General features: G+C 32.0%; 1 protein-coding gene across 2 annotated transcripts in view; it reads left to right on the forward strand.

Annotated features, from left to right (window-relative positions):
* The first annotated feature begins 3120 nt into the window (after window positions 1-3120).
* Window positions 3121-17253, forward strand: part of spen (spen family transcriptional repressor split ends) — a 284521-nt gene continuing 270388 nt past the window's right edge. The window contains exon 1 of one of the 2 annotated variants that reach the window (XM_072542152.1): window positions 3121-3619. In XM_072542152.1, the coding sequence (XP_072398253.1) occupies window positions 3537-3619 (83 nt within the window). In that variant the 5' untranslated portion in view covers window positions 3121-3536. The remainder of the gene's footprint in view (window positions 3620-17253) is intronic. The other variant, XM_072542156.1, reaches the window with a different exon arrangement.

The raw sequence follows: 17253 nt of genomic DNA on the forward strand, positions 1-17253 counted from the left end.
TATAACATTATAATTTATCCTACTCAAAAGCATCCAAATGTAAATTTTTGTCTAAAAATATTTACCAACGTAAAAGTTATAGCGAAAAATAAAATTTTAAATTTCCACTTTAACACCCTGTATCTTTCTTAATATCAACATTTTATTGGAGCAAGTTGGCTTAAATCGTAATATTTTAAAGTGCAGAATCTACGGTTTCTGTTTGTACAATTACTTAAGGACCACCCTGTATATACAGCCACTATAATAACACCTCTGTGATTTTTCATAAGTAATAAATCTTATTTTCTATTGTCGGTTAGATAGACAAGTGGACCAGGCGGACGAAACGCATTTACTTCACTGTGAATAATCTAATAAATCGATATTTCAATTCCTGTCCAGAAAACACAAAGGTTAACGTATAAGTATAAAATCTAAATGGATCTGCTACTTCTACTTCTACTGGACGAGAATACGCTGTATCCGTACCGGATAGACCTATGGATGAGCAGTACGGAGAGAGATGAGGGCTTGTGACTTGGTGTTACTCACTCCATAAGTCCCCCCTACTGGACAAGATTGTACGCTTAAAAACCGTAATATAATATAGATAGACTAAATCCTAATACTGCCTCATTGGCTTCATCCCAAAATATTTGTGTTATATCGTTTTCGTATGGCAATGGATACTCTTCTCTTGGCTCTATGATTTATTTTTACTCATCACTCATTTATTATCAAGTGACTCTAAAAACATATGGTACGAATCCACTAGACAAGCTGGTACGGGCTTCCATAATTCTAGAATGGATATCTTGAATAAATTTAAGATAACAATTAAATCAATTGGCTGCAGTACCAACGGTCTAAAATACAGGGCTTCCGAAAAACACGATACAATCAATCAGTATTAAACAATATATGGAGAAGATTAAAAAGCAGACAGAGAAATGATTACCAATAAACAGTAAAATCGGTTACTACGTAACCCCTACCACAGAATCAATACTAATGACCACAAAAGATGAGCAAAATTTAAGAAAATTGGAAACGAAAATTACCCAAACGATAGTCAAATCAGCTCTTGATAGATAAAAATGCTTAAAAGTAAAAAAAAACGAAGAAAATTAATTACGTAAACTTCAATCTATAGAGTGTGAAGATAATATAACGGAAAGATCGCTGATTTAAATAAATAATCCAGCTAATAAATAAACGAAAGCAAAATTAGTAAAAGAATGGAATAACAATGATAGGAAAGTGTGGAGGAGTAATAGGAAAAGATCTCCAGACAAAGAATATAAAACAGCGGCGAAAAAAGTCAACAAGGACTTACAATACTATGTAAAAACAGGAACGACAAAGAAAAAGCAGACATGGCAAAAAATATTTGCCATGTCTGCAAGATGTTTACTTATATAACTACTTATCCATATGTAAATTCTACAGAAAATATAATGTACGTTTCACATAGGTCTCTATGGTATATTGTTAAAGAACATGTTGATACATTTGAAGACCCAACAATATTTAAAGATAGTTAGGTTGTAATATTTATATTGCAAGTGGACCGATACAAATATTGAAGCATTTCGTATAACTTTTATAGCATTATTGTTGATATGAATTGAAATTTTGAACTGTTTTCCAAACTGAAATTAATTTATTATCAGTTTATTTACGCTTAAAGTGTATAATTATAAACGTATTTTAAATACTTCATAACAAAAACGATTAGTACACTAAGTACCTACCGTATTCTGTGTAATAATATCTATTAGAAATAAAATAATTACTATGCAATCATCATTTGTGGTTTATTTGAACTAATAGATCTTTATCCTATTGGACAGACATTATACCTCTAATTTAGTATAGATAAAAAATAATAATTTTTTAATAATATTCCTGAAAAACACGTATTTCTTTAACAAAACAAAAATGTAGTACAATCCGAAAAATACAAAGTCCGGCAACACCGTACTTATACCGTTGTACAGTTGTTGAACGACTCTAACATTCATCCTTACCCACCCATATCTAGAAAGTAGACTCGGCCGAGCCTCAATTAAAACAGCCTACTATGCGTTCTAAAAAGGTTTCGCCGTCCTACAAGCTTCAAAGACGATGTGATATTTTCAGAATTTCACATTTTTTTTCTTCTTTGATTGTCTATTCCTGTGATAAAATAAATAAAAGTAGATATAGAATGAGTATATAAAAGTCGATTAGTGGTTTCAATGCGATTGATTTAAGTAAAATGGTTGTTTGATTGAAAATAAAATATGCTTACCCCAACTTATTTGAGTATTTTAGGGCAGTTTACTTTCTAATTGGTTATACAACATATTTAATATATGTTAACCAAGAGAAAAATAATGTTTCTACAATATTTTTGATATTATTGTATGCTTTGTTTTAAAAAATTGTCATTCTCCATTTGTCTACAGTTGAGCAAGTACCCACTTCTACTTCTTATACTTCAGTAGGCATGTATATGTTTATGACCTCTTATAAAGATGTACCTATATTAAATCGCAGAAACATCCATATCATGGAAAGGAAAGTATAAAGAATAATTAAAGTATAAATAAAATCGGCTGTACAAAAAATATTGACAGAATTAAAGAAGAGTACAGAATAGTATTTTTTTTTAAATATATATCTATGCGTATTTATATTTCTTTACTAATTGAATGGGCGCACTTCACTAATAATTGAGGGTTGATATAAATGTATATTGCATTTTTATTGATAATTATATCAAAATATTGCATATAAACACAATACAAATATTTTTGCGACACATTTTAAGCGCAGAATAGATTATTTTACACATTTATGTTTAATGCGTTTGTTTTCTTGTAAAATTAACTTTCAATCCGCTAATATCTAATTATTTTAATGGATTTTTATATGAAAACAGTATCTTGCGTAGTTCTTTTGTATCATGCGTTCTGAAAGCGTTGAGGGACTGGATTGGACGATTATAATAGATCGATATTATTTTCCAGCGTGGCATCACCGACAAAAACAAACAATATATCGTAATAATTATAAAAATAGATCGAATTTTGTAGGAATGCTAGTAGCGTAGAACCAGCGACCGAAAAGTCCAGTAGAGAGAGACGAAAGATAAAGGAAAGCAACATCGCGCTACACGAAACCGTCCGATTCAGAATAGACATACGCGCTATGTGGTCTCTGTCTTAAGCGGCGGGTCGTAGCTCGTTTCGGTTACGAGCACAAGGCGTTGCAGCACATTCAAGTCGAAGCGAAGCAAAAGCGCGATTCCCAGTATGTTGTGTAGAGCCAGCGAAAATGAAGTGAATACACAGCTCGACACAGTGATAAAAGTGTAACAAAATCAGTGAAAATAATGGAAAAAATAATTTGATGTGCATTCAAGGAAGTGTGTGTCGATATGTGAAGTGCTATTCTGTGGAAAACCGTCGAAAGTGCTGCGCCATGAAGTTACAACGGCTGTGTTTTTTTGTGAAATAGTGTTTGTGCGACGAAAAACAAAAATTCCTCAATGTGGTGTTTAGGGCAAAATGGTCAGAGAGACTAGACACTTGTGGGTAGGAAATTTACCCGAGAATATAAGAGAAGAACGAATTCGAGAACATTTCAAACGGTAAATATTCAACCACTTTTATAATTTACACGTATACGTATTGTAGACACATAACACGACTATACAAATATAAATCTAGTAGGCTATTTAGTCAAACTTGGCCCACTACGATTTTTGACACGCTGTTATTTTAGTACTCAATATTATGTATTTTCACTATATCCTACACGCCTTATATTCGCTTTATAATGTGCATAACAATCATTTCGTGGCGTGGTTGTATCAATTTTAATGCACAGTAACTCTTATACAAGATTTAAGTACACCAAACGTGGACAAAACGTTGTACTTAAGTATCAAGTACTTAGATTATATTTAGGTCTAAACTGTTCAGTACCACGTGGAAATATGTTGCGTGTGCACACAAAAATGATAATTAGACAGGATCATAATAACTGCAAAATGAGCCATATATTCAGTTCTGCCTAATAGATTTTATATGATAGAATTTTTCAGGTAATGTAGCTTATAGTAGGCAACTTAAATACGCTTGACTCTAATGTTCATTATATATTTTAAAGCCATCAAAACAAGTTGTTGGTCTAGTCTAAAATTCAAAAGAACTGTTTGACTTCCAACACTTCACTATCGCCTTTGATTATCATAAACTCGCATATCCAGTTTTCTGTACACTCAGATACAGTCTACTTCATTTGATATATCGAAAATTCATATATAAAATTAATGATAAATCTTGTTGAGAAACTGTTTACTTACATGTTCTAAATTTTAAGACATTTTGGTCCTAAAAGTTTATGAACTCAGCTTAAAATCTTAATTTTAACTGTGTGTACTTTTGGCTAGTATTTTTTTGCCTCCACTTTGCGTACATTTTGTTAAAAGTTCTATGATTATACCTAAATTTTTGGAGCTATTAACTCATTAAATTCAAAATTCATTTACCTGTATATGCCTTTGACTTCGTTATGTTCATTTTTTGTGTCAAAAGTACTAGATAACAATATATATTTTAATTAGTCCCCCGTTGGTTTTTCATCATTGAATTCCGTTATTATAATGTTTCCATTAATGTATCATTCTGTCTTTTGAATTCTATCATTACACTTCATTTCTAAATATATATATTTTGTCTAACGTTTTTATCTAATTTATGTCCACCTGTTCACATTTATATTTTTTTAATAATAAATTTTAACATTGTGCATCCTATACTTCTGGATTATTTGTTTTTCAAACACTTACACCTGATGAATTAATTTTGCATTTCCATTCCTTTGTGTGTTAACAACGTCTTTATTTTGATCTTCTGCAAATTATGATCTTTAGAGGTTATTTTCTTTAATTTGATTAACTGCATTGTGTGCCTTCCTGTGAGGAAAACAATGAATAAAATCTTAGGTAAACACAAATACCAAAATTTTCAGTACCCAGATAAGCTTGTTCTAAGTTCAAAGTAAAAAGAAGCTGATTAAGTAAGTAAAAAATACACTTGTAGTTTACAAAACATGTAGTTTTAAATGAATCTGTTAATGTTTCTATGTGTTAAGTACAATATAACATTAAAAACTTATTTAATCAATATTAGAATTTCTTTGACCTAATGTTTACAGTACTGTTTTTATCATAAATTTTCCATCTTGCATATTTTTTATTTTCTTGTCTTAAAGATGATAATCTGCTTGATATTGTCTAGATCACTATTCACAATAACACCAGGATTGTCTCCATATTTTAAGATCTTTGATCAGTGGTACATAATATATCCAGTCCAGTCTATTATGTACCACTGTTTGGTCTGTGAGGTCGAATTGTCTCAAAAGTAGTATCATTTTCAAGCTTAGTATGTTAAAAGTTCTATGATTATACCAGTTCCATGGTTATATTTATTAGAAGGGAGAGTATTCCTTCTACTAGGCGTTCCTTATATTTCATTGCAAGAAAGATCTGGCACAGTCTGGTAAAATGTTGGCTTCTTACTTAGGCTTGACAACTTGACATCCTCATTTATCGTTTTGCACAAAGGGTATTTGATCGTACATTTCAAGTAGTTTTTTATTGGAATTAGAGATAGTTCAAACACTCCTGACCATGGAGCTGCGCGAAGGCGGAGTCAAATTTACGTAAAGGCAGAAAAGTTCTATTGTAAGTGGAATTATACAGTGCATAGGCATAGTACAATACTTTTCGCATGGAAGTGGGGACTAAACCAAATTTCGTCTACTGCGCCGTGGTCAGGAGTGCTTGCACTATCTCTACCTGAGTGTTAATAGCAAGAAGAAAACCTCTGTTTTGAAAAATGTCTTTATTTATAAAAACAAATAGTGCTAAGTTGTATTGCCGACTTGGTCCTGACTAATCTCATTAGGATGCCGCCTGTGCAGACGTTTCTTCATACATATGCTTGTTTTTCTTCTTAGATGTGGTATATGCATATTTCTTATTCGCCCAGTTTAAGCATGTTGATATTGAGCAAATTGTGTGATGTAAAGTAGATATTCATATTAAGATGCAATTTGTTTTTGAAAAAAGTTCCTAAACTAATAAACCTGTTTTGTTAATCTTATTTTTATTACTAGATCTTGAAACTGTTACTAATGAAGGTGGTACTACTGTGGCAAATCACACACAAAGTCTATATTGTGAGCTTTTTGGAAATGAAAATCTTTTATCTATTTTCCAATTTATTGTATTTGCATTTTTTTTCTAACAGTGAAAACCGATCAAGAAATTACGTGTTCTAGATAAAAGCCATAAATTTTCATTTAGGGAATTTACGAATTTGTTCTGGTTATACAGGTCATATCAACAAAAAGTATAGGTTCCAACTTTAGAACCTAATATACCCATAATTAGCTTCAATCTCCCTAAAATTTGATCCACTGATCTCCACTTGATCCCACTGAATGGGACCGTTCCTTCAACTAAGAAACAGCGACAAAACTCAGAGAACAATATGAAAAAAGAGCCTCAATCTGGACGCAAGAAACAAGGAAGTTGGATCTTCTTCTGACACCTCATGATGTGGCGATGACGATCTCAAAGTTTTGTCACTACAAGAAAAGAGTGCGCCTTGACGACGAACTGGATCGATATCTAGCAGAAGAATGAGAAGACGTCTATCATAGCAGAAAGGCTCTCCTTCCGAGCCGGCTTGACCATAAAGAAACAAAGAAGTCAGCTGCGCCAGGATTCCATGGCTGCGATCCAGTCATGGACAAAAGATAAAATATTTTTTAATTTAATTAAAGAATACTTGTAATACTTTATTGAAATAAGAACTTTTCTGTTTAATTGTAACTCTATTAATAAAAAAAGTTATTCTTTATAAAGTTCTACATGTTCTAAAACCTAAAATCCAATCATCAGATATTAATTTTTTTTCAGTCCTACACACAGTTTGTCAAAAAATATGAATTTTATGAAGAGTAAAGTAGGTACCTTTATTTTTAATAATATCTACAATCATTATTAAGAAAATTTGATTCTAATTAAAAACTATGGTTTATATTATCCATACAAACTACAAACCGCAATTTGTACATATACTAAAGGAAAAAGATTATGATAAACGGTCTGAATTGTATGTTATAAGGTTTCATTTCTTTTATTTTATAAATTCTAATTAGTGATTAGACGTTTGCTGTTAAAAATTCATTAGTCTGTCAGTGCATACTAGATTAAATATCAATGTATAGACAAATTGTAAATTAATAGGAAACTGAAAATAAATAAAAATAATAAACATGTTATCAATAATATACTTAATTTAACAATAATATTACTCCAAAATTACGCATAGAATTCCAAAATTTCATTTAAAATAAGAAAGCTTACAGCGATTTTCAGTCTAACCAAAATTAATAAAAAAAATATTAAATTATAATGTGGAGCATCTTTTACCTCCACCTCCTGGTCTAAATTTTCAGAAATATACCACAATAAAATATCGAAAACTTCTAATTGAATTGTTGCGTGAATTATCCGGTATAGTATAGCGTCTGAAACAATTTAAACTGGAGAAACTCGAAACAAAGAGAAATTTTTACACAATACATTGTACAGAAAAAGTGTGGGACAGCCTGTCCCGCATGAAACCCTAACTAGCATGATTAAGTTTGCAACAGGGTTTCTAACCATTGCAGCCTATTCTGTTCTTCTAATTACTCCGTGTCCCGGAGACTTAAAAGTAGTCTACCATCAGCAGCCTTGCTCAGCGCTCCACCTAGAACTTTTGTTTTGTAGTCCGTTTTTTCTCAAAAAATAAATCCTCTGATATAATAAAGTACTCTTACTCGGTACGTATTAACCCAAAAAGATCGTCCATATTTCCATACTTTCCGTCCCTTTTTCCAGATTATTTTTGGTTATCTTAACTCCTGTTGGGCCCATTTTGTAACTTCCACCACTACCATAATCTTTTGAAGGGGTTGGGCTTAGTTTTATCTCGTCGGAAGTACTTCTGGTAGACGCCGTGCGCGTATCGCAGCCTGTGTCACATCAGTTCTCCCTGAAGTAGTATTTCTCAACTGAAGTTAAGTTGCTATCAACAAGTCCTCACAGACACTTCGTTTAAGGACTATCAACCCCAGTGGAGTCCTTCATTACCATGTGACCAATTCCGTTTATAACTTACACATCCTGGTTTTTTAATATCAAAGATGTAATTCAAAGTTAATCAAACTACATTTAAAAGGTTTTTACCCATATATTTACTGGCTTCAAACATGCAAATCCAGATAGCACTGATGATGGAATAGTTATTCCGAAAACGTTATGTTATGTAGCCCGATAGGGTTTTTATATTAATATACCTTTTATAAAGGAATTTTTTTTAAAAAGGAAAAGACAGTTAAGATTAAGATTGATTTCACGTATCCGCTTATACGTATTTCGGCCTAATAGGCCTCATTAGAACGGCTTTCGCAGTCGCTCTGAACGTGAAAATAAATCTTTTCTGTCTTAGGAAACAACTATAACATGGCTTCGTATAGACGCAAATAGCGACATCGGATAATAAATTTTTTTTTTTAATAAAAACTTTTTGTGATGCATGGTATACAGCTAACTTACGGAATTCAGTTTCCTTGTGAAAGTTATTGGTATAATATCAAGGTTAAACAATATATAATTGTAAGTATAAGACATTTTCTTGTTCAAAAATCGTACATTTTGTTTTGATAGGTACACCCAATTTTCTGTGTGGTCATCTCTTGTTGTCTTATTTTTTCCTCTGTTGATATGAAATTTGTGGATAGTAGTCAGTATAGAGCTTGCTGCAAATTTTAGACGCATTGGTGACGTACTATTAGGAGGCTGGCTTTTGTGGAAAAAGGTCGACTTCATACCCACAAGCCGACACTTGTTTATCCATAGATTATGATGCCAATATGCTATGTTTACCGAAAATTTTCCACATGAACCTATCTATTACGTAACAATTTCATTGCTTTTTTCGCTACGAAACCACTTTTTTAATAATTTGGGATATTTTAAGACGAAAGTTATTCTTGTGATTTTTTCGTAAAATGCATACTTTAAATTCAAATAAACAATTAAAAATGTCTAAAAAAGCCAGTTTTAGGTTTTCGAGGTTATTTTTTAATAAGTTGGATACCGAATTAAAAAAAAAGAAGAAAAATGAGATGAAAGCTTAAGTCAAGTAGTTTCAAAATGCGCAATTCTATTTTGATTTTATATTGCAAAAGTCAGTTTAAAAATCCATAAACAAATTGATATAGCGTTACGTTTCGGGATATATAGACTTGGCGAACGTCTGAACTTTAATGTTCAAAAACACATTGATTATTTCTTACCCATACACTACATCTTGTTTCAATTGAAAGAATATTACCACATTACAGTCAAAAGTTTACCCAACGTTTAGTAAGAGAATTTGCTTATTTATAACAATTTTTAAACGAAACAAAATTATCTTATTCTTTTGTTTAACTGCCGTTGTTTTATTTAATTATTTATTTAACTCAAAAACATTTTTTGGCGAGACACAAATATTTTACGTTATAAAATAAGATTCAACATTTGTTCCTTTTAATCTTAAGAGAAATTTGAAAACTCATAGGGCAAAAACGTAGTATCTAGAATGTCCATTTAACAGTTAAGTCGGGATAAGAATTTGATCTTGCATGGCTTTTATTATTCTAACCTTTAGGGGGTCAATAGTAGTGTAAATTTAAAATTGCGACTAAATTCCGCCGGTGTGTTAGTCGCCATCTTGATTTTAAAGGAGACCCGATTTTGCTCAATATCTCCGTAATTTGGAATTATTAGACACAAGTGATAAGGATTGAAATTGTTTCAAATGCGATTTCCTACAATATCTTTTTTACAATTTTTTTCGTGTGGTCGATATATAGTGGAAGGGGGAAAGCATAATTATTGAATTATCTGGTTTCTTAACTTTACGACATTAATGTATATATAAGCAAAAATAAAGACAATTATATTTTATACAATTTTGTATAATCCCTTTTATTTTTTTTTGTTAAAATCACTATTTAATGTCATAGGTTTATTCCTGTTTATGGATTGCTGCTGATATCGTCACCGTGTAGGGTTCGTTAAGCTTAGGACCTCAAATTTTATTGTATCACAAAAAAATAAAAGAAATCAAAATTGTCTAACATATAATTCTCTCAATTTTTGTTGTATTTCATTTTTGATCTCTCCATGTACATTTATGTCGTAAAGTTAATAATAAACGAGACAATTCAATTATTATACTTAGTCAATATGCTCCCCCTTAACTGGAAAATAACGACCGCACGAAAAAAATTGTAAAGAAATTGTAGGAAATCGTAATTGCAACAATTGTTTTTACGATTTTGTAGAAGAGTTGAAAATGGCCGAGATATTGAATAAAAATAATTCCTATAAAACCAATCCCTGCAAGTTCTTACGCTCGCGCGTTTAACATTACATCAAATTAATACTGATTTCAGCAAAAAAAATAACAAAGATCAAAATTGTACAAAATCATTTTTGTTTATATACATCCATCTCCTAAAGTTAATAATAAAACGACATAATTCAATAATTATGCTTCTCCGCTAGTTTTCCCCTTAACTCCCCTTTCCCCTTCAATAATTATGCTTCTCCACTAGTTTTCCCCTTAACTCCAAAAATCTGGACTGTACCAAAAAATTTTTAAAAAAGGAATTGTAGAAAATCTCATTTGCAACAATTTCAGTCCTTATCATTTTTGTGGAGAGCATGAAAATGGCGGTGATACTGAGCAAAAATGGTTCTGCTTTAAATTCAAGATGGCGGCTAACGCAACGGTTGGATTCAGTAGCAATTTTAAATTTACACCACTGAAAGTTAGAAGAATACAATTTGGGCCAGCTCGCTGTGCAAGGTTAGGTCCTTTTTTGGGTAAACTGTTTACTGTAATGTTGTAGCCTCTTATTTTTTCGATTAAAATAAGATCCAGCTTGTGTGTAAGAAATAATCATTGCATTTTACGCTTAAAGTAAGCATTTTGAAAAAAATCACAAGAATAAGTTTCGTCTTAAATTAATCCAAATTATTGAAAAAACTTCGAAAAGTTTCGAAGCGAAAAAAGTTGCCAAATTGTTATAAATAAATAGTTTCCAGTGGAAAATTTTCGCTTAAACATAGCAAATTAGCATCATAATCTATCGATTAATTGAAGTTTCAGCTTGTGGGTATGAAATGACCGAAGGTTACCCGCCTTTATCTGCTGTTGTACTGCAGCCAATCTACCGGGCTTCATCCGCCAACACCCGCTGGTCTACCTAGGGCTATTGTATCAATGCGATGCTGAGAATACCTTTTCATAGAATAAAAGTTCTGAAAATTAAATTGGGAAGCCTTCACACCTATACTGTTCGCCAGTTCTCTCTGGCAACACTTTTCCCCTATAATATGCATCCCCTGGGTACAGTGGTGTTACGCATTGATATTGCGGAACGCACTAGTCGCAGTACAAATCTCGCCATTAATGAGTCAGTTGTTTGACTGTCTGGTGATTTTCCGATTGAGCATAGTATAAGTTTGCATTCGTGTATATATATATTTTGTGTTTGCATGAGTGTGTGTATCATGTTCAATCAACATTTGCACTTAATGGCATAGCTGCAATACCTATATCATTTTCTGTTTGTCTGCGGGTCTGCTGGTCTTCAAAGTTTGTAACCTTTCAACCCAACTTATCTTCAGCATTCGACGGTAGCACCACATCTCGAAACTTTCAATATTTTTTATATTGTTCTGCTTGAGAGTTCAGGCCTCTACACCGTACAATAGCGTGTTAAATACGTAGCCCCTTAGCATTCTTAATCGGAGAGGGATGCTTATATCTCTGTTGCAGAACAATTTCCTCATCTTTATGAAAGTCCCTGGCAATTTCGATACGTCTTTTTATTTCATTGTTTTGGTCTCCAGTTTCGTTTATTGAAGTACCCAAGTATTTGTAACTTGATACTTTTTCAATTTGAATGCCATTTATACTAATATTTGCTGGTTGTGTCATGTTCTTACTGAAGATCCCGTATCATACACCGTGTTAAACAAATCTGCCAATAGTTCGAAGTTATTCTCTTCCACTAGTTTTAACAGTTCTGCAGGTATTTCGTCTAATCCAGCTGCCTTATTATCTTTAAAGTTTTTGATAGCATTTTTTTTTCATCTATCGTGATCTTCTATCTCTCTAAAGGATTTAATTTTTGTATCACCTGCATTGCACCTTTTTCATCTAGGAAAACTTCTCTTAGTACTCCTCTTATCTCCTTAATTTCTTGGGTCTATTTCTATAAGTCTATTAGCAGTACTCCTTTCTTTCATTCAGTTTCATTAAATACATTTCCTTAGCTGTTTTCATTTTTTCCTTGATTATTCATTGTATCTCTTACTTTTGTACATATTGTCCTTTATATTTCCTTCTTTCTTCCAGCTGTAGTTGTATTTCTTCTGTCATTCATTGCTTTTTAAGCTCTGACCTGTACTGTGTCAAACTTTCTTGAGCTGGTCTCAGCAATTTTTTTTATATTATTCCACTTTTTATTTACATTCATAATTTGTTAGTTGTTAGTTAGTGTTTTTTGAATATTAACATTCACATTATTTTTTAATTCGTGTTTTATTTCATTGTCATTCAGCATTATTATATTAATTTTTGGTTCCTGTCTTCTGAGTTTAATTCTTTTTAATTTTATTTTCACGACAGAAACCTACGGATTGTCTGAGTTAACATCTGCTCCAGGATATGTTTTGACCGAGGTTATAGAGTTTTTATATCTGCTGTTTACGAGTATCAAATATATCGGATTTCTGACAATGTGGTTTTCTGTACGTGAAGGAGACGTCCGTGTATATAGTCTTTATCTAGCGAAACTGAAACCGAAATCAAGTAGTATTGGCAATTACTATATTCTTTTCTTGGCGCAGAATAATCTCTTCAAAATATTAATTCTCTTCTTACTGAACAATCTTTATACCCGGTATCAAAATTTGGCTATTGTCGCTCTTGTCAATATTTTTACACGCCCTGTACTTGCTGGATTTGACGCGGGCTATAAATTACCTCCAACAAAACACTTCATTCTGGATTTATTTTGGCAACCTTCTGCAATCGACGAGATCGAGGTATTTTGTGTTTCTTTCTAAAAATAAAAAATCTGAGATATATCACAGACCCCCAGCCAAATATATATCATGTTGTGTTCTCACATAAATATTTATTCGTAGCTCAGCTTGTGTATGTTCCATATACAAACAGCGGAGAATTGTAACGGAGGGGTGCTTCGTTATTACACGACTTGCAGAAGATACAATTTTGACTGGAAATAAGTTGTTCGATAAGTCATTAAAAAAAAATTTAGTCATTATTATAGCTTTAGTGCAAGTCACTAAACAATTTATAAGATACACAATTACTAACATTATTAAAAAATCTGTTCAAAGCTGAAACTGTGATCTAATTCTCTTTATAGATGTACAGGCCTTTAACAAGGTAAGCCCAAAGGTTTTTTTATACATTTTACATGTTTAGTTTCTTCAGATGTCAAAAACCATTTCAGAAATTAGTACCAGTGTGAGAACCTGACAGAGAATCCTGTTTTTATATCAATCTTAGTTTTGCTTGGGTTCAAACCTATATGCTCTGGTGATTTTTATTTAGGTACCTCTACGATTCTTTTTGTCTTTTACCTTTCTCTCAATTTTTGGTGATCTTTTTCTGTACACGCATGAATGGATCACGTTTAATTAGTTAAAATATTCATTATTACCCATTTTATTCCATTTTAAAAATTTGTATAACTTAAGTATGTGTGAGTTAAATGGTTTATATATTTACGAATTCCGAATATTCTGTTGTTTACCACTTAGGGATCACACAAAAGACTTTCTACGGAGATCAACGAAGGATTAATTTAATTTTAGTTTTGGAAGACGTGTTGTATATCTGACCCAGCAGCCAGTCTATGATTTAGTTAATGCTGTTCTTCCTTTCGGTTTTAAATGCCTTGTTTGAGATCGCACTCAAAATAAGTGGGGTCTAAAAATACTAACATGTGTGTATGCAGTAAATAAAACGTCGAGGTGGAATCTTTAGACCAGAACATTTTTCGGTGGATGCACTTGTTTAATATGTAACGAGAAGGATGTATTTTTAAAGGCGGCTTTTTCGACGCAGACAGACCTCCATCACGTTTCTTTTTAACTACGGGCGAATGTCTGTATTAAATTAAATAATACATTGTGGCTGTCTTTCTATTCCTTTAACCTGCTTCCTTTGTGTTATTTGAGTTAGGCAATATTTGGTAAGAGAAAAAAATTAGGAAATTCTATCAAAATGACAGATACTTAATCAGACAATTTCACACATTTCGGAATCGAGATACTTTCATAATATTTTTATTTGTATATTGCAGTTTTCTGACTTCTGCTCTAAGTTCTTCTATTTTATTGCCTAGTCTGCTCTTTGTTCTATGCTGAACCTGGCTGAACCTTATTGTAATTATTTTTCATTTCAGTGAGTGCACTTTGCTTTGCATGTCGGATCCATTTAAAGTATTTTTTATATCACTTTTAGTTTTTTCCATCATTTTCTGTAGTTATTGCTATGGATGATTTATTTATTTTTAATACAGATTTTGTATTTGCCTTGTCCTTGTCGAATAAAGGGATCTTTTGTCCTCTTAGTAAGTAAACCTTTCACACTTCGACCTAGAGGATCTTTTGTGTCTACCCTACATATATTTGTGGCTTTTGAATAGGTTTTAGGCCATCTTTTCTGCAAGTGACTCAAGCTGTGTTGTTTCCCTTCCTTGTTTGCTTTTTTTGTTTGTTTCTGGTCCATTATTGTCCCACGAGAAGTTTGGGAATGGATGGTCAATCCCGGCAGAGCTCCGCATGATAGGTAAAGGGTTACTAATGAAAACTGGGTGTCGCCTGTTACTCGGAGTTGAGTTTGTGTGCCTGCTACTATTTTCTCTTTATTATTTTCGTATATTTCCCCAATTATTCGTTTCTCTTTATATGTTCTTATTTTTTTTTTACATTTCAGTAGGCATTTTTACACCAGCATAAACATTATTCTAGAGTTGGGTTTGCTTTTTTTTATTTCATAAGTCATTTTATATTCTAGTGGTATCTATATAGTTCTTCAAAAGTTGTTTGTCATCACACTATTTTAAAAGCATTTTTAAAATCAAGTTTTATTTTAAATCACGAAATGGAAAGAATTTTGATAACTTTAGGATACCAGTTATTCCATAAAAGGAAGAGGTAGGACAGGTTCAGAGTTTCATACATCATCATCATCATCATTGGCTTTTACAACTCTTCGTGAGTTTTTGCCGCGTTTACTATTGCCTTCATATTCATACATCCAGAACTTCAACTGCGAGATCATCCTAGATCTAATTATATTTGACAAAAAGGTCTACATCTTTTCTGTTATAAATATATTATACTTATAGGTATATTAATTTTTTAACAGAAAAGAAGTAGACATTCTGGTTTAAGATATATTTAGGATTTTCTCGTAGTTGAAGTGATAGGTGATGAAACTCTGAACCTGTTTTATCTCTTGCTTTTATGGAATAACTGGTCAAAATGTTAACTATATTTTTTGGCAATAAACTTCAATTTTCATTAAAAATACTTTAAATTTAACGTATCGGTTTTCATAGAAAACGTTCTCAAACTTCGGGATGTTAACCGAAACATCAAATATAAAGTATTTTTTATATCATTTTATGTATCACTACTTAAAATTTCTGGCTACATACACTGCTATTAAGCAGCTTATAGAAAATCCAGCCAACAAACAAGCACCCTACCACTTTTTATAGAATTCTCACCCCTATTGCGAAACAAACCCCACATACACCCTAGCAACGGCAACGCTGTAAAATCGAAAGCGAAGGGTGCTTTACTATTTTCAAGAAGGAATTTGATGGCAATAATAGACAGATACCCCAAACGACACTGAGATGAGATCTCTACTTGGAAATCAGGTACCTGCCTTTTATGTGTAACAGTTTTTTGTTGGTATATTTTTATACTCGGGGTATGAAACGCAAGTAATGTGCAGGTAGGAATGGAAAGTTGAGGTGGGTACAGAAATTGCGCCTTGTTCTTGTGATTTATTTTATAAACCCGGTGTTGGTAAATTACCCAGACTATAGTGAACAGAAAGATATTTCCAAAGTGTAAAAAAAACGCGGGTAACTTTTTTATAGCTAAACTGGTCTTAACGTTTATTTTCTTTATGTTACTGGGATTTTTTAAACATATTTGTGACTTAGGAGATCATCTGAACTGAACTACCATTTCTTTGGTAATCATTCCGAATATCGGTTCGCAAAAACAGGCTATTATGAACAAAGGGAATTAAAATTTGGATATCTACTACAAATTTGTTTTATATATCTAAATCAGTAAGGTAATATTTTTATTCCTTGCGTATTTACATGGTTGTGTGTATTTAATTAACATGATTTTGAAGTCCAGCTGTTTGTCATTTCATTGGTAGACTCTCTGAAAATTTGACATCAATGAATTTTAAGATGCTAATCCTGAATCGCTCGTACCTTTCTAATTTTCATATGGTTAATAAAAGGTGAACTAAAATTATAATCGTGAACATTTTTTTGCTTTATTTGATATTAATAGATTATGTGTTCTAAGTATTTCTACAAGTAATCTATAAGAATTCAAAGACTCGCCGCTTGCTATAAAAATCCTTCATAACCAACCGACATACTTAAGGACAGAAGTTTCCTATAAAATTTAAATAGTTTAATTCAAAGATAATTACTAGCAGTGAAAAGTGACACCCAAAAACCAGTCAAATGATGACTATAAGACACTAATGTCACTATCAAATTTTGTATTGGGTTATTTCGAATTTAACGAACATGTATACTTAAATTTTTATTAGATTAAACATTGTGTAAACTACAGTAAAACGAATGCATTAATAATATATGAAGAATAGTTTGCAAAATAATACTCCTGCTAGAAGTCATATTTAACAGTTTTATTATTTCAATCCTTATCAGTATAAGTTTACCAAAATGATCCAACCATCCGTACCACTATGGTTAAAGCGATTTCAGATAAATTATTACTCTACACTAAGATATCTACACTATATATGGTACAGACATAACCAAAGTATCTAC

Source organism: Diabrotica undecimpunctata, chromosome 1 (assembly GCF_040954645.1).
Source record: "Diabrotica undecimpunctata isolate CICGRU chromosome 1, icDiaUnde3, whole genome shotgun sequence".
Classification (NCBI taxonomy): Eukaryota; Metazoa; Arthropoda; class Insecta; order Coleoptera; family Chrysomelidae; genus Diabrotica; species Diabrotica undecimpunctata.